At 36.3% G+C, this 23651-nt stretch overlaps 1 protein-coding gene across 1 annotated transcript in view; it reads left to right on the forward strand.

Annotated features, from left to right (window-relative positions):
- LOC127986148 (protein turtle homolog B-like) overlaps positions 1-23651 on the forward strand; it is a 107554-nt gene that overhangs the window by 44400 nt on the left and 39503 nt on the right. Inside the window, exons 4-5 of the mRNA XM_052588386.1 lie at positions 11670-11821; positions 22325-22442. Coding sequence (XP_052444346.1) covers positions 11670-11821; positions 22325-22442 — 270 coding nt within the window. The remainder of the gene's footprint in view (positions 1-11669; positions 11822-22324; positions 22443-23651) is intronic.

Consider the following 23651-nt stretch of genomic DNA (forward strand, 5'->3'; position numbering starts at 1 on the left):
TGCTCTGTTATATCATTCGGCTGAGATGAACTGCAATTTTGATAATACCATTACAAACGTTCTTTTCCACAAAGCTTGTTAAGCAAATGAAGTTGGAGCCCCTTTGGATAGAGCACAAACCCTGATAAAGCCACAGAGACAAATGAGCACAACAGTTTTGGAGGTTTTCTATTGGGCTTCATTGATCTTCTGGGTGAAGCATACGGTTGCTTATGCTGCTCTCCTAATTGGCTCATTATCAGGTCTGTGATGAGTCTATGACTGACCCTATAGCAGAATCACTGCAGGGTTGAGTTAGGGAGCTGTCTGTGGTGCTGATGTTTGTGGGCCAGGGAACTGTCCATGGTACTGATGGCCTTGCAATCTCATGTGGGTGCTAAATGCTCAGCACCACGAGGCCATATGCTTCAGAAACACTGCAGATGGCATCATGGCATGAGATGAAGACTTTTAAACGATAGCTCGGCAGTAGACACACATTTCTAGAACTGGCAGAATTTATATTTGCAGCTCTGATTGTGACAATCTGTTGACCTGCAGCATGTTTGTTGTTTTGTTAATAGGAAGTGTGGGTTTAGCTACAGGCACCCGACAGTCCTTGTTGTTCTACTGTAGTTGAGGGATGGCCCTTGGTGTGTTGTCATTGGGTGTAAATGAAGCTGATAGCATTGGGCACCATTGTGAGCCATAGTGGTATGAATGGTGCCCTAGTGCCCTACTCTTACAAATAATGACTTACTGCCCTTTTTTAGTCTGTTCACTCATTTAATTGACAAATGTGGCTGCGTGTTTGAGAGAGAATGTTTGATGTTTGAACTTCAGCCCTTTTTGTAGATTCTCTAACTTTTAAGCTATTGATAATTTCACTAATTAAAATTGGGAGACACCAACAACTGCTGCAGGATTTACATGGAATGGCAGCTTTATTTCAAGACTCAGATTTTATATTAGACATTAAGTTGTTTATTAGATTATTTTGATGTTTCATGCTCATAGCAATGTTTTTGTTTTTGTTAACTAAAAATTTGGTGTTAATTGAAATAGATATACAATTAAATTGAACTAAATATTAAATGAAACACTTAAATAAAAATAAATAAATAAAAATAAATAAATGTTACCTTGGCACCTAACTGAAAAAAAATTACTATTTTACTGAAATAAATAAATAAATAAATAAATAACAGCTAAATAAAACTATTAAAAAAGTCAAACTGATAACAAAATTTAAATGTAATTTTTTTTTTATTAAAATGAAAACTGGAATATACAAATAAAAGATAATTTACAAAATACTAAAATATTATAGAAATACTAAAATAACATAAGTCTCATAAAACAGTTCATTAAATCATCCAATACTTATTCATTTTATAATAGTTGTAACAATTATTCATTTTATGGCCAATGACAAAATAGTGATAATAATAATAATAAACTATATATAATATATACTAATATATTGGAGTATTCATATACTAAAATTCTGTACTATAAAACTAAAATTATTCACATATTTAGGTATCATAACATTGTAATCTATAAAAATATATTAATTTTGAGATTTGCTTAAGATTACATTTAATGGTATTATTAATTATTAGTATTTTTAAAGATTACCTTTTTAAATGAGCATTAGATGATGGCTGAGGTAATCGAAATGTAATACATCCAATACAGATTAATTAATAATATCAGATGATAATCAATGTGGGAAGAAACCATTGTGTTGTATTAACCTGAAATGCAGTTACATAATTAGCCATACACTGTACATCATGAACGATATTCACAAGATAACAAAGGAGGACAAAAACGAAGGATTACACGTGTAAGCAGATCAAAGTGTGTAAGGTGCTTATATATGTCTGTAATATGTAAAAAGAGAATTAAAGCCTGAAATCTGCACGGGTCATTCTCTCATGCATGTGTGAAGTAGAAACAGGAGCCAGGGGCCAGTAGTTTCTAGTGCCTTTTGGATCATCTTCCAACATCATCCCTTTGGATCAGATCTCCAACAGCGTGAGATAAAGAGGATTTTTACATTATGATTAGTGTTTCAGAATAGTGATCTGGGGGCTGGTTTTGGCTTTTATGTTTGTGCTTAATTAGCTTTGGGTATCACTCCGTCTCCCTTTAAACTCCTCACCGGCTCCATTTTGCTGATTTCTTTCATGTTGTAGCAGGGTTCACAGTTGCACCCTCATCACATAAACACACAATATGAACTGAGAGAAATTTGTTCCTGTGGTTTTATATTACAAATCTCCACCTCAGGCTTCTTTGTTAGTGTACTGTGATGTGAGCAAGATATATATTATATTATATATTAATAGATACATTTATAAATGGCCCTTTAGCTTATTATCCACTTGATCAATTTTACTCTACTTAAAACCTGAATAAATAAAGATAAATTTGAATGAAGTTCACAGCTGGAGTGGTTTATTTAATCTGTTCTTATTAGCCACTGTAACGGAAACAGGTCAATTTAGCTCAAAGGGAATCATTTAAGATTTTAAAGGGAATTTGAACAGAATCACTGTTTCACGGCTGATCACTGAGACGCCCTGCGATTCAGTGAACGAGCCGTTTAACATCAAATCTGCGCTGGATACTAATAGTGAAACATTATCAATTAGCACAGTAACAAGATCGTCAGTTTAAGACATTAACTTGTAAGCACAAAACACAAGATACTTCTCTTTTCAATATGAATAAGGCTTTATTACATAAATCTAAGACATATAAACTAATCTAACACATAAACGCACAGACTCACACATTCACACAAGTTGCAGGAAGATATAAAGTTAGGGAAAGATGAGTTTAAGAGAATGGAAATATGGAATCCCAAGTTTACAGCAATTACATTAAATTGCATAGACATGAGCAACCATCAATCACTTAATTAACGCTCGCATTGAGTTCCTCAATGGGGTTAAAATTATATTAGATACACCAGCACAACAAATATCTGAGGATACATTGCCTTCGTTTCCTGTGAAAGGGACTCCCGTTGAAAGGGGTATCCCGGTGTCGCTGATTGGCTGGAAGTTCAGTAGTGGCTGAAGTGATGTCTTGGGAAGCCCGTGGTTGTTGGGCGTTGGCTGAAGGTGCAGAGTCGTGTGGGCTGGTTGAAGTTGAACGGGCACCCGAGGTCAGGCGTCGGAGATTCGACGTTACAAAACTTAACTCAGAACACGAAACTCAAACGGAAAAGAAAAGAAATAAAGTTTGACGAGACTAGGTTGTGTTCCTTCTCATTGTGGCTAAGTAGCAGCAAGCTTGCAGGCCGAAGCACGCTGGAACCGCGCTCAAAGAACAATGATGACTAACAGCATGGCTAGAAGCTACAAGCTAGCAGAAGCATAGCTAGAGACTAGAAACTGGCATGACTGATAGCAGCAGCATAGCTAGAGACTAAAAGCCGACTAAAAGCAAGATTTCATGGTGTCAAAAGTATTTAACTGGCCTGTTGGCCACACCTCAAATGTTGTCTTGACCAATCAGATATTGTCTTGGCTCGGGGTATCATAAATAATTTGTTTATCTTACCAAGCATGTGGTCCGAATTTTCCTGCTCTTGCAGGGTATAATTTTGGACATGATTCCTTTAACGCGAATATGATACATGTGACAAATAAATGATTTTCAGGGCTATTTCAAGCAAGTAGATTCAATCACACACATACCAGACATGACTATGTATCCTTCAGCTATCCCATAGTTATTAAAAAAAAAACATACACAATAAGTGATTATAACATGATAGTCAAATGTGTGGGTTACACATAAATGAATATGGAGTGAAGCGATGGACTGATTCATGTATAAGTCTTTTTGAGTTCATTCTGGTCCATATATATGTACAAAAGCAGTTTCTTTGCCATTCTCTTGACAAATACTTCTGTGGAGACAAAATCCCTTCCCCCTTAGGAATTTCAGTCTGGTTCTGCTAGGTGGGGGGGAAGTCAATGGAAGTGTTTAACTCATTGGTTTCCATGTGATGTCCAACGTTGCATTTCAATTACGAACAACAAATTTGACACCAAATTTCTCTTCTTCGTATTGAAATTGTAAATAATTGTTCTAGTGGTGTTAATGTTGAAAGCTGTTGTGTGAACAAGTTGGTTGGTCATCTTGCTTGGTTCTTGTGGCACTAGAACTGATTTATGACTTCCTGAGGAATTCGGCTCGTGTTTCAATGCACACAGCTTTGATAGACTCTTTAATTTGTCTGGTTCGACTCATTTCTGTTACACCACATATGAGGGTGTGTGTGAAGCTACTTTGAAACACACACTCACACACTAATAGAAAAGACTTTTATTGTACATAACAGAGTAGAACAGTGATGGTGAGCATTATTTAAATAAATGTTTTGCTTCACAAAAAGATCCAGGGACTTAATGGTCTAATTTTTGCTGACAATTTACCAACCCTCAAATTTAGAAATTTAGCTCACTAATGAATCCTCTGCAGTGAATGGGTGCCATCAGAATGAGAGTTCAGAAATCTGATAAAAACGTCTCAACAATACACAAGACTGCAGTCCATCCATTAACATTCTGTGAAGTGAAAAGCTGTGTATTTGTAAGAAACAAATTCATCATAGTTCATCATGTTTTAGCTGTAAACTGTCACTTCAGTTCAAAAAATGGGTCCATAATAATGCTTCTTTCAGTGAAAAGTCAATTTTCTGTCATTCTCTCACATCAATATCCACCGATGTATTTGATTAGAACAGTTTTGGATCATAGACACTTGTAAATGATGCTTGATATGTGCATATTTCTCTCCTGATTCACTCAAGACTCTTATCTCATCCAGAAACAACAGTTTGAAGTTAAAAACATCTTAATAATTGATTTGTTTATTATTAAACATGCAGATTTTTGCTTGTTGATTGACTGGAGTCATTCTGGATTGCTTGCGGATTATTGTGATGTTTTTATCAGCTTCTTGAACTCTCATTCTGACGGCACCCATTCATAGCCGCGGATCCATTTGTGAATGATGTAATGACAAATTTGTCAAAATTCTGGAGAAGAAACCTCATCTACATCTACATATTGGATGGACTGAGGATAAGTAAATATTCAGTACATTTTCATTTCTGTGTGAAATATTCCAATCCTATTATTTTATTTTAACTGTGAATCATTTATTGAAGTGAACAAACTGATTCACTTAAATGAATCAGACTTACCACAGCTGGTGGTAAGCTGGTGGTAGGTCTGTATATGCAGTATGCAGATGTGAGAATAAAACATTCCAATTCCTGCAGCAGTGAGGTGAGCTAACTCTTGACATTTGACAAGGAAGGAAGTAACGGAGACCGAGAAACAGGAAGTGAGGGTCAGTTCTCCTCCTGGGTTAATTGAATCTTTGCTTGTTTCAGCAGGGACAGCAAGGTTGGTTTGCAGAAAGAGCAGTGGTGCTCTGTAGTTTGTTTGTATTCGTTTTGGGTTCTGTTGAAATGCCCCTCATCCACCAGGCTTTCAGTTTCCCCCTTCCAGCCTCGGTGAAGCTCCTTTCTTCTCAGTATGCATCGCTCACATTTAATCTGTGTTTGACCAAGAGTGTCTGAGAGATAAGAAAATAGGTTTGCTCACCGATGGACCCTCCATATGTGACTGGACTTAAAATTTGGATACATTCACATAGCCTCCCAAATATAAATATAAAATATAAAAATAAATATGCTAAATATAAAAAATCTTTTGTGGAAAAGTGCTTTGCTGCAGCTATAATTGGCTCTTTGAATTGCCTCTTATCTTCCATCGTTATACACATTACATTTGTTTGAGCCATTACAATTTGATGCTTTTGTTCAGGTGTGTTTCTTTTGTTAAATATGAGAACTGAATCATAAAGAGGGATCTGTTATGTGACTAACACCTCTGCTGCTTAAACGATTTTTAAAGGAGCATATGAGCAGCATGATCTAACGGTACGGGTCTGTAAGGGTCTGTGTGTTTCCGCATCGACGTAATATGTAATAATGACGTGAAGTGCTGTATTGAATGTCTCTATTGATTCACTTGAGTAGATCATGTGACCTTGATAGCAGCAACATCCCCTGAATTAAAATCAGCTTCCTGTCAAGGTCACATGACTGAAGCATGCATTAAACACAGATCGATTCATGGTTGAGTGTTACACTGGGCAGTTTGCTACTAATGTTAACCAGATAAATGTATTTACACTCACCTAAAGGAATATTATGAACACCTGTTCGGTTTCTCTTTAATGCAATTATCTAATCAACCAATCACATGGCAGTTGCTTCAATGCATTTAGGGGTGTGGTCCTGGTCAAGACAATCTCCTGAACTCCAAACTGAATGTCAGAATGGGAAAGAATGGTGATTCAAGCAATTTTGAGCGTGGCATGGTTGTTGGTGCCAGGCGGGCCGGATTTTCAGGCACAACCATTTCTAGGGTTTACAAAGAATGGTGTGAAAAGGGAAAAACATCCAGTATGCGGCAGTCCTGTGGGTGAAAACGCCTTGTTGATGCTAGAGGTCAGAGGAGATTGGGCCGACTGATTCAAGCTGATAGAAGAGCAACTTTGACTGAAATAACCACTCGTTACAACCGAGGTATGCAACAAAGCATTTGTGAAGCCACAACACACACAACCTTGAGACGGATGGGCTACAACAGCAGAAGACCCCACCGGGTACCACTCATCTCCACTACAAATAGGAAAAAGAGGCTACAATATGCACGAGCTCACAAAATTTGGACAGTTGAAGATTGGAAAAATGTTGCCTGGTCTGATGAGTCTGGATTTCAGTTGAGACATTCAGATGGTAGAGTCAGAATTTGGCATAAACAGAATGAGAACATGGATCCATCATGCCTTGTTAACACTAGGCTGGCTGGTGGTGGTGGTGTAATGGTGTGGGGGATGTTTTCTTGGCACACTTTAGGCCCCTTAGAGCCAATTGGGCTTCATTTAAATGCCACGGCCTACCTGAGAATTTTTTCTAACCATGTCCATCCCTTTATGACCACCATGTACCCATCCTCTGATGGCTACTTCAAGCAGGATAATGCACCATGTCACAAAGCTCAAATCATTTAAAACTGTTTTTTTGAACATGACAATGAGTTCACTTTACTAAAATGGCCTCCACAGTCACAGGATCTCAACCCAATAGAGCATCTTTGGGATGTGGTGGAACAGGAGTTTCCTGCCCTGAATGTGCTTCCCCCAAATCTTCATCAACTGCAAGATGCTATCCTATCAATATAGGCCAACATTTCTAAAGAATTTAACCTAAGTGGTGATAACCAAATATCTTCCTTCATTTACCAAAAGTTTACAATATAATTTTCATTTCATTTAAATAATGTTTCCAGAAAACTCCCTTATGCCATTTGTTGGGCAAACTGTTAGCCCTTCCCCAAACACAGTTCATTGGTTCAATCTTCGGATAGTGCAACAAGTGCCACTATACAATATATTAAGAAAATGTAAAGATTAAAACACTCTTTAAATATAAATTAGACCTGTGAAATGTACCAATGTGAATTATTAACCTGAAAAATAGGTTATAAATTAATACATTATTGGTAATTAGCTGCAGTAATAAAAGGACATCATTTAAAATAGTAGAAAATAATGCAGTAGAAAATAATGCAGAATAAAAAAAAAAAAATATATTGTACATTTTATTTGTGGAACTCAATTTATATATATACAATATAGACAATGAACAGAATTTCAGGATATATATATATATATATATATATATATATATATATCCTGAAATTCTGTTCATTGTCTGAAATGTAGATTCATACTAAGTGTAAATTCCAACTTATTTAGACCTTTCTCCATTCAAAACTCTCACTTTGCTTTGGGTTGTCCCTGCAGTTGAGATATGTGACAGTTAACAGCTTCATGCCGGTGTGTACAGCTGGTGTGGTTCACATATATTTGCATGTGTGTGAACAGGTCTTGTGATCTGATGAGGAGCTATTCACCAAGCAGGATTCACACAGATGCTTGACTCAGTTACCAGATCCTGAGAGGAAGATGAGCAAGATGAAGATGTTCCTGTGGGACTAACTCCACGCAGCCCTTTCTCCATGCTTCTCCTGCCAGTTAGTTCTCACTGGTGCAATGTGTGTGTGTTGTTAGTGTGTGTGTGTGTGTGTGTACACTAAAACATCTGCCTGTGTGGCCGGTGTATCCACAGAGCCTTATAATAGCTGAATTCTTCTCACAATCTGTGCCTGTGATAAGAGCTTGTGATATTATCACCGGCTGCCGGCAGACACGCACACTCATTGCAAAAGAGATGATGTCATCTTGCCTAGAAGCCCTGGAAATATCGGAGGGATTATTATGCAGCGTCGAAGACTAAATGTGTGTGTGTGTTTTTTTCGTGAAGGTGTGTGTATGCGCAGAGGGTGAGCAGGTGATCGTTTGACAAATTTAACAGCTCTATTCCCGGACTCTCACTGTTTGCCTGTGTGTTAGCTGAAATAATAAAAGGACATAATTATGAAGACACAGACCTCACGCTGTAATGGGGTTCAGGTAGAGTCTCTTGTGTGCTTCACTTACAGGATAAATAGCTTCTGTTATGGCCGCACAGATAAACAACCTGTTGAAGGGATCTGTTATGTCCACTCAGTGGGTCTCATTCACTAATAATTGCGTACAATTTTCTTATTCATACGCACATTTGAACTTCTCACGAGAACTTTCCGCCTAATTCACAACACGTGCGTATGCACATGAGCTTGTTCTTAAACTCGTTCTTCTGTTAGTGAATTTGGAGTCTTCCAAATGAGCGCCCACGTGCACGAGGTTAGTAATTAGCATAATTCACGCCCAAACCAGCTCCATATAAGGGCTTTCCACGATGAGGCACTTGTACATAGAAAGACAATTATGGCACCGAAACAAAAGACAAAAAAAATAACTTTAACGATAATGAACGTGAGGTTTTGCTGTCGGAGGTGGAAGCCAGGAAAAATGTGTTATTTAAAAGTGTATCCACTGGCATAACGGGCACAGGTAAAAAAAGAAGCATGGGTTATAACACAGGCTTGGAGATAAGGTGGTATACGGTGAGAGCGGTTGGTGATGTGGCTTAGGTGTGGTTCCAGTGAATTGCATAAATCAATGAGGACTTCTCTGGGCAACCTAAAGCGACTGAACAGCCATTCATCACTCTACACGAACATATCTGTGCGCTCTCTAAAGACGCGCTCTCTCCTTAGAGCACATGCCGCGATGTCTTCAAGCAGTACCAACTGTTCCAATGCCTCTAAACACAAGATGAGACACATTAATCACCATTTATATAAGGATAGATCAGGTGATTGTTGTTTGGACCTCTAAAATGTGTATACATATATAAAATTGGAACTCTAATTATAATTTATCAATAACATCTAATTATATAGGGTTCTTAACATATGCTTATAAGGCCCCCGTTGTACATGATTATTGCGTACGTGTGGTATAAGTTGTTCTTGAATCTTTTCATACATTTAGAATAAATTTTAGTACGAAAGTTTTTGATGAATCATGATTTATTCGTGAAAACGTGCGTACGTACATTTCACGCAAAAATCTGTGCCTACGCATATTTAGTGAATGAGACCCAGTGTTTCTCAATCTTAACAGGACTATGAATTACTACACACTGGTTGTGTTAAAGCTATAGCTGGGCCATACGTAAAACAAAATAATAAAAAAAATAAAAAAAAAATAATAGAAATGACATTGTTTACATTTGCATTTACATTTCTAAATAATTGTTCTCTTGAACTTTTTTATTTATCAAAGAATCCTGTGAAAATGTTTTCAGTTTCTGCATAAATATTAAATAGGACAACTATTTTAGCTTCACAATATTACTATTTCACTGTATATTTAAACAAATAAATGTAGCCTTGATGACCCCAAATGTCTGAATGGTTGTGTCATGTTTTGAATGATGCAAATTCATTTTTGAATCATACTGTATGTTTTTTACAAACCCATCAATTCCTCATTCATAAAACAAGTCCTCCCCTTAGATTCACCTAATTCATATTGAAAGAATAATAATATTAAACATACTGAATTATTTGCTAAATCACACAGTAATATTTAGAGCAGGGCATTTGGATCTGGCGAGACATATTCTCAGTGATTTGTAAACACAGCAGGTGTCGAGCAGTTGCTCTCCCTCCATTTGGCGTGCTGTGGCAAGCTAATGTCAAGTGGATTCGTCTGAATGTTTAGCCACTAATGGGGATTCAGATTGAAAAGCAGAGGCAAACTTAGACGTCCATATCAATTAGCTGCTCTCAATGACTATGAAACATGAGACAATCACAGATGAGGCTGTTTTTTCATGTAAGGCACACACATCCTTCTCATTAGCCTATAGAGTGCTCGTGCCTTTAGGATTTCTTGAGTGTGTGTTTGTTTAATCAACATCACAGGTCAGCAGTGTGTCAGAGTGTGTAAGGCAGTAAATGGAGACTCGCAGCAGATGGAGGAGTGTTTTTGCACAGATGTCTTAGCGGCTGGCCTCAGAAATGTTGCCTTCAGCACTCTGGTCATGTGCCATCAGATCTTGGGGGTTCCTTCAAAAAACGGAAAATGCTTAAGTTTTAATTAAGCAGAATAAAGCAGTGCTGAAAATGGCAAAAGAAGGGTATGAAAATGATTATTATAATCAGACCGGTTCAAATAAATTAGGCTGAATCAGGTTGGTTTCACAGACATTTAGAACCATGTATAATAGATGCTGGCTTAAGAAGGTTCAGTCCAGGGCTCTGTAAGTGCAGAGATATCGCTAAACCCATATCTTCTGTCTTCCTTAAGAGCAAGATGTTCCTGTGATATATGTGGCAGTGTGTGACCCTCTTGTCTCAGTGCTGTCTTAAATATTTGAACAAGTTTGAGACAAAAAAACGCTTCTCCCTAGTGTTCCTTTGTCATCCTCTACTCAAACGTCTATCATTGCCTAGAAATAATTGAGTAAGCACCAAATTAATTTCAAGAGACGCAATTAGAAATATGATCAGTTATGCAACAAGTCACTATTTTGATGGTTTTGAATAAAATATCATGCAGCACGACATAATTCCCTCTCGAGTGTCACAAAACTAGACCCATTTCAAGTTATCACACACAGGAGATGCGTTGAGCTGCACACTGTAACCAGAGCAGACAATCTCACAGAAAATGGGTATGGTGCCACTTTATGCTTGCGTGATGACATGGCCGCCCATTCCCCATCCTGATTTGTAGATAATGAAAGGGAGATTTTAGCTCCTAAATCAACTGGCCGTGAAGCAGAAGCAGAATTATTAACAATCAGAGAGATGCCAGCCAGAGAGCTCATATACTGTATTCTAAGAGCTCATAAATGAGCGCATATGTATGCAGGACGCAGATCCATGACCAGGAGTCCCTCTTATTCACGAGGTACGAGCTAACAGCTCCGATGGCCTTCTGAACTCCTATGGCTCCCATTAGCGATGAGGCATGAGTCATACTTCAACAGGGTCTGTAAAAGACACATATATCATAGGACATAATTTTGTTATGAATGAACCTGCCGTGTTATCGCCAGGCTGATTTATTTCAGGGAATAATGGAGAACAGATAGGGGATTTTCACATAATTTCTCTGTGTCGCAGCTCCCCCAACTTTCACGGACACACCACCGCAGTATGTGGAGGCCAAAGAGGGGGGCAGCATCACCCTGAGCTGCACGGCCTTCGGGAATCCCAAACCTTCAGTCAGCTGGCTCAGGGAGGGAGACCCCGTACAGGACAGCAGCAAGTATAAGGTGAGCAAAACACATCTCTACTTTAAGAATATGAACTGTTTGTCCCCTAGATGTCTAGTAAAAAAAAAACTCTCTCTCAATCTTTTTTATGGCCTTCATTGGGGCAGTACATGTTGATGAATACTACATATGTCATATGCCGTGTTGCCCTATTCCCTTGGATTAAATTATTTTGGGCTTGTTTTTTTTCTGTTTTTTTTTTAATGCTTACAAGTAAAATTCCAGGAAAAAAAAGAGGATTATTTTCAGAACGCAGCCGTGAGACATTTAAATTAAATGACATTTATTAATTAATGCAAGACATTTTATTTGTGGCTTTTTCATCATATATGTTATGCAAATTTATGCAGCAATAAGATTAATCAAATTAAGCAATTGTATTTACATACATATTCATTAGACTATTTTTGGAAAGCCACTTAATTTTAGCCTTTTTTATATTATATATACATGTTTCTAGTGCGATCTGGCAACACTGCCTTCTCAGTTTAAATGAATGTGCTCAGGGTTCAGAAGGCCATCTTTTGCAGATAATTTTTTTCAAAGTTTGAGGTTGGTGAGATTACAATTTTTTTATTTAGTCTCTTATACTCTTATACTCAAGGCTGCATTTATTGAATGAAAAATTCTGTAAAAACAGTAAGATTGTGAAATTTTTGTATAATTTACATAACAGTTTTATATTTAAATGCATTTTACATGATTTTTTTTTACTGTGAATTTTCAGTAGCCACTACTCTTCTGTGTAATATGATTCTTCAAAAATCATTCTAATTTGCTGATTTGGTGCTCAAGAATTGTTTTTTATTATTATTATTATTATTGTTAAAAACAGTTTAATATTTTTGTGTAAACTGATAAATTTGTTTGATAAAAAGAATTTTAAAAATGCATTTATTTGAAATAGAAATGTTTTGTAAACGTATAAACTTCTAAATTCTTCCTCATAAATTTATGATTGCTTAAAAAAAAAAAAATGCAGACAGCAATCTTTTGAACAGTAGTGTATTTTTTTTTTTGTCCCATTTAACAAATGCAGAAAAACATATTCAGTAAAAGAGGGTAAGCAGATGTTATAATTTGTTTGTCTGACATCAGACTATGACCTTAGACTCATTTTGACCACAAGGATATTTACTGTAATTGTTAAAATACAGGGACTATCGTTTGTGCATTTACTAATGCTATATTTTCCATCAAGCCATCACGATATATTGCAGCCAATTTAGATATTAAGGTCATGGTTTCAAGCATTAGTAATGTGCCAGAGCCAAGGTTGGCCTCAAAAAAAGCACACTGTCAGTCACTTACCTAATTGACTGAACAGAACAGTGAAATTATACATGACAGGCTGTGTTCAGAATCCAGAACTCTGACAGATGAAAAAATGATACATGTCTGTACTATTGACTCCGGGAGAAGAAAACATTGTGCTATTATCAAGTCACTTCCTCTAAGCTGGGACAGTTCTGTCCGTGTGTGTGTGATTGCGTCTATTGAAGTTACCAGCTCTTCAGGGCTCCAGTATGGAGCCAGAAGAGTCTCAATAAAGATAAATGCACACACTACAGTCACATATGCACACATAGGATTCATACATGCACACACATAATTCATAAATACACACACAGGATACACAAATGCACACAAAATTCACAAATGCACACACAAAATTTCAAAAGCACAGAAGATTCACAAATGCATACAAAATTCAGAAATGCACACAAAATTCAGAAATACACACACAATTTATAAATGCAAACAACATTTACAAATGCACTCAAGATTCACAAATGCACAGGACAAGATTCAGAAATGTATTTCTGATGCACACACACATATATCTTGATTTACAAACTGCTTGCGGTCTGTGAACTTCACTGCATTTGTGAATTTTGAGACTCCCTTGACTTGGCTCAACACACAAATGCCTTTTTTTAAACAGGGAATGATCTGCAACCAATCAGATATCTCCCTTGTTTTAGCCAATCACGAGAATGCACCCCATGTGGGGGATTGTTTACTTATAAGCCTATCAGCGAACGACTCACTTTCCTCACGCAGCGAACGACTCACTTTACTCAGCGAACGATTCACTTACCTCACACAGCCGGCGACTCACTTTGCGCAGCCAGCGACCCACTTTGCGCAGCGAACGACTCACTTTCCTCACGAGTCACGCAGCGAACGACTCACTTTCCTCACCCAGCGAACGATTCACTTTCCTCACGAGTCACGCAGCGAACGACTCACTTTCCTCACCCAGCGAGCGACTCACTTTCCTCAGCGAACGATTCACTTTTCTCAATCAGCGAAGTTGAGCGAACGATTCACTTTCCTCACGCAGCGATCAACTCACTTTCCTAAGCGAACGACAACCGGAGACCCACTTTTCGCAGCCAGAGAGCCACTTTCCTCTCGCAGCTGACCACTGACTCTCTCTTCATGTAGGGACTGAATATTATAATTAAAGTGACTTCTATATTGCATCCAAAAGAATATTTAGATATATTTAAATATTCAAAAAGGTTTAAACATTTTTTTTTTAATTTTTTTTTTACTTTCATTAAAATATTTCAATAAAATGAAATAATTGCCTATTGCAAATTTATGAATCCATGGTTAACTTTTTTTCTGCAGTCACTGGGCTATATGTATTGAGACATTTTTAAATTTATATTTAGTAAAAAATAATAAAAAATAAACCTGAATTGTAATCTAAACATCTGTATTTTCATACAATTTAATACAATTGCTGTGTGAACACGTTCATGTGATTGGCTTATAAGTAAACAATCCCCCCACATGGGATGCATTCTTGTGATTGGCTAAAAGAAGGGAGATATCTGATTGGTTGCTGATCATTCCCTGTTTAAAAAAAAGCATTTGTGTGTCGAGCCAAGTCAGGGGAGTCTCAAAATTCACACACAAATGCAGTGAAGTTCACAGACCGCAAGCAGTTTGTGAATCAAGATATATGTGTGTGTGCATCAGAAATACATTTCTGAATCTTGTCCTGTGCATTTGTGAATCTTGTCCTGTGCATTTGTGAATCTTGAGTGCATTTGTAAATGTTGTTTGCATTTCTGAATTGTGTGTGTATTTCTGATTTTTGTGTGCATTTCTGAATTTTGTATGCATTTGTGAATCTTCTGTGCTTTTTAAATTTTGTGTGTGCATTTGTGAATTTTGTGCGCATTTGTGCATCTTGTGTGTGTATTTATGAATCATGTGTGTGCATCTATGAATCCTGTGTGTGCATATGTGAATGTAGTGTGTGCATTTATCTTTATTGAGACTCTTCTGGCTCCATACTCCAGCAAACCATTAGTGTCAATTAGTGGTAACTTTTCAATCTCTCTCTCTCTCTCTCTCTCTCTCTCTCTCTCTCTCTCTCTCTCTCTCTCTCTCTCTCTCTTGTAGTGACTACATATCAATATATACTATATATTAGAGATATATAGGTGTTAGAAGAGATGTTCTTATGGCGGTGTGCTATGGGTTTGTTTAGAATAGTAAATAGATAGTGTAAAAGCTTGCAGAAAGGCATGTTTAATTAAATGAGAAATAATTGAAATGGTTTTAAAAGAGCTTTTTGGTCTTTGCATTACAGCATATTTGTTTTTGCTGTGGTATGTGAAATCGTGAAACTTTAGTATGTGAAAACCATAGTGTTGTGGATCCTAAAGAGTTCCTGTGGTGTTTGATTGATATCCTTCTCTGCACAAATACAGGATTGGAGTTGTCACAGTGAGGGCTCAGGATATTTGATTACAGTGGAAATGACAGGTCAAAGGCACTTTGTCATCTCTTTTCCTCTATCGTTACTTCTTCCTCTCTTCCTCTGTCCCATCTACCATTGTCACGGCCCCAAATCCAGCCCTCCATGAGGTGATCAGTGGCCCACCATCACTATTCCATTGCTGCTTATGTGTCTAAACTACAAACAAGTGACATGCAGGGAAAGTGCCACATGCAGTGCTCACTTGCGGTTTTAAAGATTTTCGTTTAAGTTTTCATTTAATTATTATTATTATTATTATTAATTTAAATAACCAGATTATTGAAAATTTCCTAACAAAAAATTTAAATTGAAGGTTTTTGAGGATAACATTCCAGGATTTTCCACCATATGGTGGACTTCAATGGTGGCCTAGCTAAGGAATAAGGGAAACAATCAGTAATTTTCTAAGAAAAATACAAATGTATATACTTTTTAACCACGAATGCTCATCTTGCACTAGGTCAGCTTAATCACGTACGTGTGATGTAGGCTGAAAAAATGCATTTGTGGTTAAAAATTATATATATATATATATATATATATATATATATATATATATATATATATATATATATATATATATATATATATATATTTTTTTTTTTTTTTTTTTTTTGGAAAATTAGTAAATGACCGATCATTTCATCATGTAGAGGATCATGTAGAGCCCTTAGAAGCTGCATTGAAACTGCAATTTGGATCTTCAACCCAATTGATCCCACTGAAGTCCATTATAGTGTGTGTAGAAAACTCTTGGAATATTTTCCACAAAAACATTATTTAATTTTAACTGAAGGAAGAAAGACATGAACATCTTGGATGACATGGGGGTGTATATATATATATATATATATATATATATATATATATATAAATATAAATTCTTCAAGGATGCATTCATTTTATAAAAGTGACAAAAAGGTTGTATTTCTAATAAATTCTGCTCTGTTGAACTTTTCAGCTTTTTAAACTATTCATCAGAAATTCTGAAAAAAATATCACAGTTAGCACAAAAATGCTCCACAACTCTTTGCAGCATTAATAATAATTAGAAATGTTTCTTGAGCAGCAAATCAGCATATTAGAATGAGTTCTGAAGGACATTTAAGACCAGAGCTTTACAATCACATTACATTACATTTTTAAATATCTTAAAATAGAAAACATTTCATAAAATGATAATGTTACGGTATTCAAATACGTAACTTTGGTGAGTATAAGAGACTTTCAAAAACATTACAAAATCTTACCAGCTTCAAACTTTGAAACTTTAGTGTACAGTACAGTGCCAGTTTGAACTATTGGGGGCAGTAGAGGGTTTGTGGGACTGCCTCTTAAACTGCCACCAGGGCCATTTAGACTGTCCCTAATAAGCTTGTCACAGTTCAGATGGTTTTCCATACTTTTGTCTAAAAGTGCCTTTTAGCAAAGCAATTTGAGTTTCCCTGCTGTATGTTTTAAACTTCCTCTGTCAGATTGAAGAAATAACGCAGCAGTTTTAACACAGTAATCACACGGCCTGCAGAAAGAGCTAATTAATCCCCCTCAACCCTGTCATATCCCCTAGTCATTCAGCACTAACCCTCTGTCCGTCTCGGTGCTCGTAACTCTGCTCATTTTAACTATGTGTTGTAAAGGCGTCCCTTGGGTCTGTTTTGTTCACAGCGCTGTGTAATTAGGAACCAAATAAACCATCCTAGTATTTCAATACCAGTGGACTTTCTCGACTTGAGTGACATCTTTTATATTTCATCAACTGAGCCGGTCGCGATATGAAACAGACTTTTTGATTCTCTTATCTAAAACGGCGACTAAAAAAAACACAAGCTCTTTTCTCACAAGCGAGCCATTGATTGTGACTCATCAAAACCGGCAAACCAAACATACTGAACCTAACAATCACACACTTCCAGAATATAAACCGTCTGCTCACTGTAGACTAAGCGAAGAGATTCCTAAAGGAACGGATGGCTCAGTTCTCTGCCTGAAAAGAGTTTGATTTACAAGAGCCCATCGAGAGATCTCCATCTCCTCACACACAGCAGAGAAATGACAGTCTGTCAGCGACAAGCTTTGCTTAGTGATTGAACACTTTTGAAGTAAGGTGAGACAACATCAGGGAGAGGAACAATGGTATTCATTGCTTGTTAATTTGAATGATAGCGAGCTCTTTGTTCAGTCAAAATAGAGCGTTGTTTGACTGATTAGACCAGTTCTTCAGGACGCTTGGTTCCAGAGGTTTTTTCCCCATTCATTTTTCCTGTAGAGATCTTCAAAACGTCTTTGTGAAAGTTTAATAAGCCATGAAACAAACAAACTAGTGACTATGTGAATAGAAGATTGTCCAAGACTGATTTGAAGCCAAAAAAATTTAACTCGATAAATGATAAATGTACAAAACGATAAATGTGCAAGACTGCAAAAGTGGTGCTCAAGTACCTTTTCTTATTCTTGACAACAAACCAGAATAATGTTCCTTTAAAGTCATGAAGTAGTTTGTAACCTCCTTTACTAACAAAATTTGACATATTTCGGAGATTTAACTATTTTTATTTATTATATTTATGTATTTATTTAATATATATTTATTAAGTGATGCCTTAAAAAGAGATTCATTTTGAAAATATCAGGGTTATTTATGAATTGAAGTTGGGGTGGAGTTTTTGAATAATGCTTAATAATAGGTATTAGGTATCAATCATAAAACTAGTTTTTATTTACTCTGAAGTTGTGTGCTATGATTTATTAGACACGTGTGTTGTTGTTGGGTCTGCCGTAGCCAGGCCGTGCATCTCCGTCTGTGTAATTAGCGTAATTACGGAGTCTGGCATCCATGGCGGAGTCTCAGGCTGCTGCCGTTTGTGAAGTAAATTAGCCGCTTACCATCATGCTGCCCATTTGTAGATTGAAGTCATGTATGTTAAGTTTGTAAAAGCGTTGGAGTGTGTATGTTCACATCAAAAGGTCAAGGTTTGGCTTGTTAACATTTTCCTGTTAACTCCTGCTGGATAAATGTTGTAACTACAAAAATAGCATCTTTCTCCATTGTCGAGTATTTAAATGTAGCTGTGTATACTGTTTGAAATTCTTGCTTTTACCAATGTTATTTTATCATTATATATGTACAGTTATATTACATATTATTTTTAAGATTAACTAAATTTTTCAAATCAAAAATTAAAGTCTAACATCCAATAAATCTTTCCTCAAGGTATGTGTAAGTCTTCTAAGGAGAAAGTCACACATGCTGGATATCACATGAACTGTGATGATGATGCTTGCTAGTAGATCTTGCTATTACACCGTCTGATTGAACGCTGAATAATTCATCAGAGAGCCCCCTCAGCAAAACCTTTACTTTACCATGAATCTATGTCATCTGTATGCTTTTTGCACTTTTTTGTCAAAGTGCTCTTTACCTGCTCGGTCAGCAGCAGTAAAGTGACCCTCATGTATCGTTAACCGTCCAGTTCTGACAGGCCGGGGAGAAAAGATGCTCTGTGGAGTTCCTTACCTGTCAGGTCTGTTTACGGAGAGCGGCTGAACTGTTATGCTGTTCCAAGACTAGTTGTACCCAGTCACATATTTCCCATGAGATTATGAATGGCAGCAAATTGCATTCAAAAGTGAGTAAAGGGTTTTTTATCCCTTCCCTTGCTGACTTACAGTGAATATACTATTAATTTATACATTTAAATTTTTTAAAAGTTATTAAAGAAAGTTCTGTGTGTGTGTGTGTGTGTGTGTGTGTGTGTTCACTTTACTTTTTTTTTTTTTTTTTTGTTTACTAATTCCCTCAGGATATCTGTTTTACTACATAATAATAATAATTAAAATTATTATGTTATTTTTATAATTATTTCATTTTATTTTTCAGTAACTGTTGTTGGTTTCATTTATTTAGTTTTTAATTTGACGTTTGACATTTTATTTTCAGTTTACAAAAATGTTTTGTAATGAGTTGTTTCATGAAAGTAACACAGGTGGAGCAAGTTATTACATTTTGATGAAAAATTACAAAGACAAACATTGTTTTTTTTCTTTGAAGTGTACTAATTAATCATTCATAGTAAGAATCAGCATCCCGCCCTTTACCTGCCCCTCTGCCACCAAACACACCCTCTTTGACAGAGTGAATCATTTATTCAGCTCACTCTCTGAGAACGTGTGCACGATTCAAGGCTAAAAAAACTAGCAGAGACACTCTCCTCTCATAAGTGCGGCCTTGTCTCGAAAGGATGATTGTGAAACCGAGCCAGCAAGCTAACCATCACAGCTTGAAAGAGCTTCATACAGGAACCTATTAATGAATTATGACTTGCATGTTTTATATGATTTCAGAATAAAGACAAGACACGGAGCAGGCTGGCCTAGCATTTTACTAAAAACAAAAGCCTGTACAAAAGAAAACGTCTGAATAATAAATGGGTGGGGATAATTTGTTGCACAAAAGGCTTAGCTCATGAATATTAATCAGTTTATCCACAAATAATTGTATAAAATTTTTAACTGGCTGGGAAATCCCCATTAGAAATTATGCTTTTGTATACTAATTTCTCAAATGTTTAATACAAATACCAAAAACTCCTCGGTCCACATGGCACAGCCCATCTATCCAAGAAAAATCCAGAGAATATTAGATAAACCCAAGAACTGCTCTGCAATTGGTAAAATGGAACGCTTGTGTGGGTGCAGAAAGAGAGATGCACATTGATCTTTAAGTCTCTGTTGGAGTGACCTGGTTTGTTTGATCTCTCCTATGCAGTCTCTGCCTTTCTGTCTCCAGTTCACAACGTTTTCACTGCAAAGTGCTTTTATTTGTACTGTGTACGAGACAATTTGGTTTGAAAATTATTATTATTATTATTATTATTATTATTTAATGAGTTGTTTTGTAAGAGTGGCGCCTGTCATGATACATGGGTTGAATGTAAAGAAACGTAAGTGTGGGTTCGGCAGCGAAAAAAGATGTCTCTTGTGGGATGCTGAGCATGGTTCCCCCAGCACATAATTTCTATTAAGAGATAAGTGAAATCTGTCACCGAGATAAGTAATGAGAAGTTGCTCAAAACTTAAGATGCTACTGTTCTCTTGAAGCAAACAGACTTATTAAACAGCTCAGATTTTATTAGTACTTTTTTTTTAAAGTAAAATGGAGATTTAGATTGACTTATGAGAGAATTTGAAAACATAATTTATATTCATATATATTTAAGTTTCAGAGCAACTTAAAAACTTCTTTCTGCAAAACGTAATTTTCTTAATCAGTATTTTGTATTGCAGACATTTAGGAAACTTGTTAAGTTGGCATACTTATATCTCTGAAAAACAATGTTACAGCCAGTTATTCTACTTTGAAATGAGCGTTCTGTGTCGGAATGTCTGTTTTTGTTTTGATCTGTGTGATCCCACCCACTGCCAATTTACCCAACAGTATTTCAACACCCGGGTTGCCCGGTGGTGGAAAACAGCTCATTACAGCCATGGAAACCAGCAAACCAATTGGGTCAGAGATTGCAGATTCTACCCAACCTAAAAAGCCTCAACAACCATCTAAAAAGCTCTATGGCCAGAGGCATATTAAAAACGTGGATAAATCAACTTACAGTGTAAGGCTCGTCGCCCTCCATTTTCAGTTGTACTCATTCCTGTTGTGTGTCGTCAATCTGGCAACTCGCATGACCATTGAGTCTGAGGAGGAAAAATGCTTCCCGATATTTTGAAATTGTAGTGCAATTTCCATTTCAACCGTTAGCTGAAAATATGCCATACTGCACCTTTAAAGGGATAGTTTACCCAAATATTTAACTTAAAATACAAACTGTCTCAGTTTGTTCTGTTACTTCATATCATTCCAGACGGACTGGATCATGATGATTTATTTTTTTTTGGTGGGGGGGGGTTATATAATTTTTTATTTATGTATTTAGGAAGGGACACTTTAAATGATGATAAGGACATTTATAATGTTACTAAATATTTATATTTCAGATAAATTCTGCTCTTTGTGACTTTCTATTCATCAAAAAACCCTGAAAAATTCTAATCTGCTATAATAATAATAATAATAATGTTTTTTTGAGCAGCAAATTAGAATATTAGAATGATTTCTGGAGGATCATGTGACTAAGACTAAGAGTAATGAATTTAAAATTCAGCTTTGAAATAACAGGAATAAATTATATTTTAAAATATATTCAAATAGAAATCAGCTATATTAATATTTCAAAATGTTACTGTTTTTGCTGTACTTCGGATCAAATAAATACATGCTTGGTGAGCACTTCTTTAAAAACATTACAAATCTTACCTCTTTATACTACTTTTTTGTTATATTCTGTCCTTATATACTCACCCTCATGTCGTTCAAAACCCATAAGACCTTTGTTCATCTTCGGAACACAAATTATTATATTTTTGATGAAATCCGTGAGCTCTCTGACTTTGCATAGGCAACAATGCAACTGAAATGTTCCCAGGCCCAGAAATGTAATAAGGACAACAATAAAATAGTCCATGTTGCTGTCTATGCAGAGAGAGCTCTTGGATTTCATCAAAAATATCTTAATTTGCGAAGAGGAGTGAAGATCTTACGAATTTGTAACGACATGAAGGAGAGTAATTAATGACAGAATTTTCATTTTTGGATGAACTATCCCTTTAATGAGATTATGTAGAATTTGGAAGTCAGTAGGTGATTCTGTGACATCTGTCCACAGGTGAGCGATGGCAGCCTGACGATTGTTTCCATCAGCCGTGAGGACAGAGGAGCGTACACATGCCGAGCGTACAGCGAGCAGGGAGAGGCCGTCCATACCACACGCCTACTCGTCCAAGGTATCACAATATCTACCCTAAACTGTTTCTACAGGACTTTATTGTTTGCTATTAACTGAATGATATCACTATCATGTTGTTGAAGTGCTGTGTGGTGTGTTTGAACCGTTTTCTGTGTGTTTGTGTCTATGTATGTGTGTACAGTTATGCTTGCAAAGCTGCATGCTGCATGGCACCCATGCTGTAGAGCTACAGAGATAATTGGACTCCATATGTTGGCTGTCTGGTACAGTATAAAGCAGTAATGGGTTCACTGTCAGAGAGATTTTTCACTATAGTGCTGCCAAAGAAGCTTTTTCCTGTTGGGACACCTAATCTGTTCTGCGTCTGCTGCTTTTAGCTTGCCATGTTAGCATGTAACCCAGTAACACAATGGATGTATAACTTACTGTATATTTTCTATTTGTTTTGTCTTTTTTTGTTTGTTTATTAAAAAGGAAGAAAACAAAGCTCAGATCTGGGGCTTTGGCCTACCCATAAGCATAAATATACTTTACTTGAGAGATTTTTATACAAAGATCTGTCACAAGATTAACATTTTATTTTAGTGCAATAGTGTTCTTTATTCACCTTTTCACACTTCTAGACAAGAATAAAGCACTCCTTCCTATTTTTGTCCCATCACATGCCAATCAAATCAGTATCAAACTGCAGTCATAAATGACATTCCATTTTTTCTTTTGAATTTCTGTTTTTCCCACTGCATTGAATGGTTTAAAAGTGAATCACTGTAATAGTAGCCATTAAATTCTAATAACTATACTGCTAAATTATATCCTGTATAATAACACAATCAACGCTGGTTTGGTGTTGATGAAGGGGTATAGAAGCCTGTTACCGGCACGGTAAAAAAAATCTGTAATTCTTGATAATGAGAAACTTTTTCACAACAAAGAGAAACTTTCTTGCTATAACGACTTAACCCGTAGTGATAATAATAAACATTAATCATGAGAAAGTTCCCATAATTATGAGATATTAAACATTAATTATACGTTTCCCATTATTATGATACTTTGTTTGAAAGTTTATCATTATTTGAAGATACTAAGCATTAATTATGATAAAAATGTATCATTGTTATGAGATACTTAGTAAATAAACATGAATTATAAGAATGTTTCTCTTTATTATGAAAGAGATACCATGCATTTATCATGATAAAGATTCTTATTGTTTTGAGATACACTGATTTGATTGGCATTTGAT

Source organism: Carassius gibelio, chromosome B21, assembly GCF_023724105.1.
Source record: "Carassius gibelio isolate Cgi1373 ecotype wild population from Czech Republic chromosome B21, carGib1.2-hapl.c, whole genome shotgun sequence".
Classification (NCBI taxonomy): domain Eukaryota; kingdom Metazoa; phylum Chordata; class Actinopteri; order Cypriniformes; family Cyprinidae; genus Carassius; species Carassius gibelio.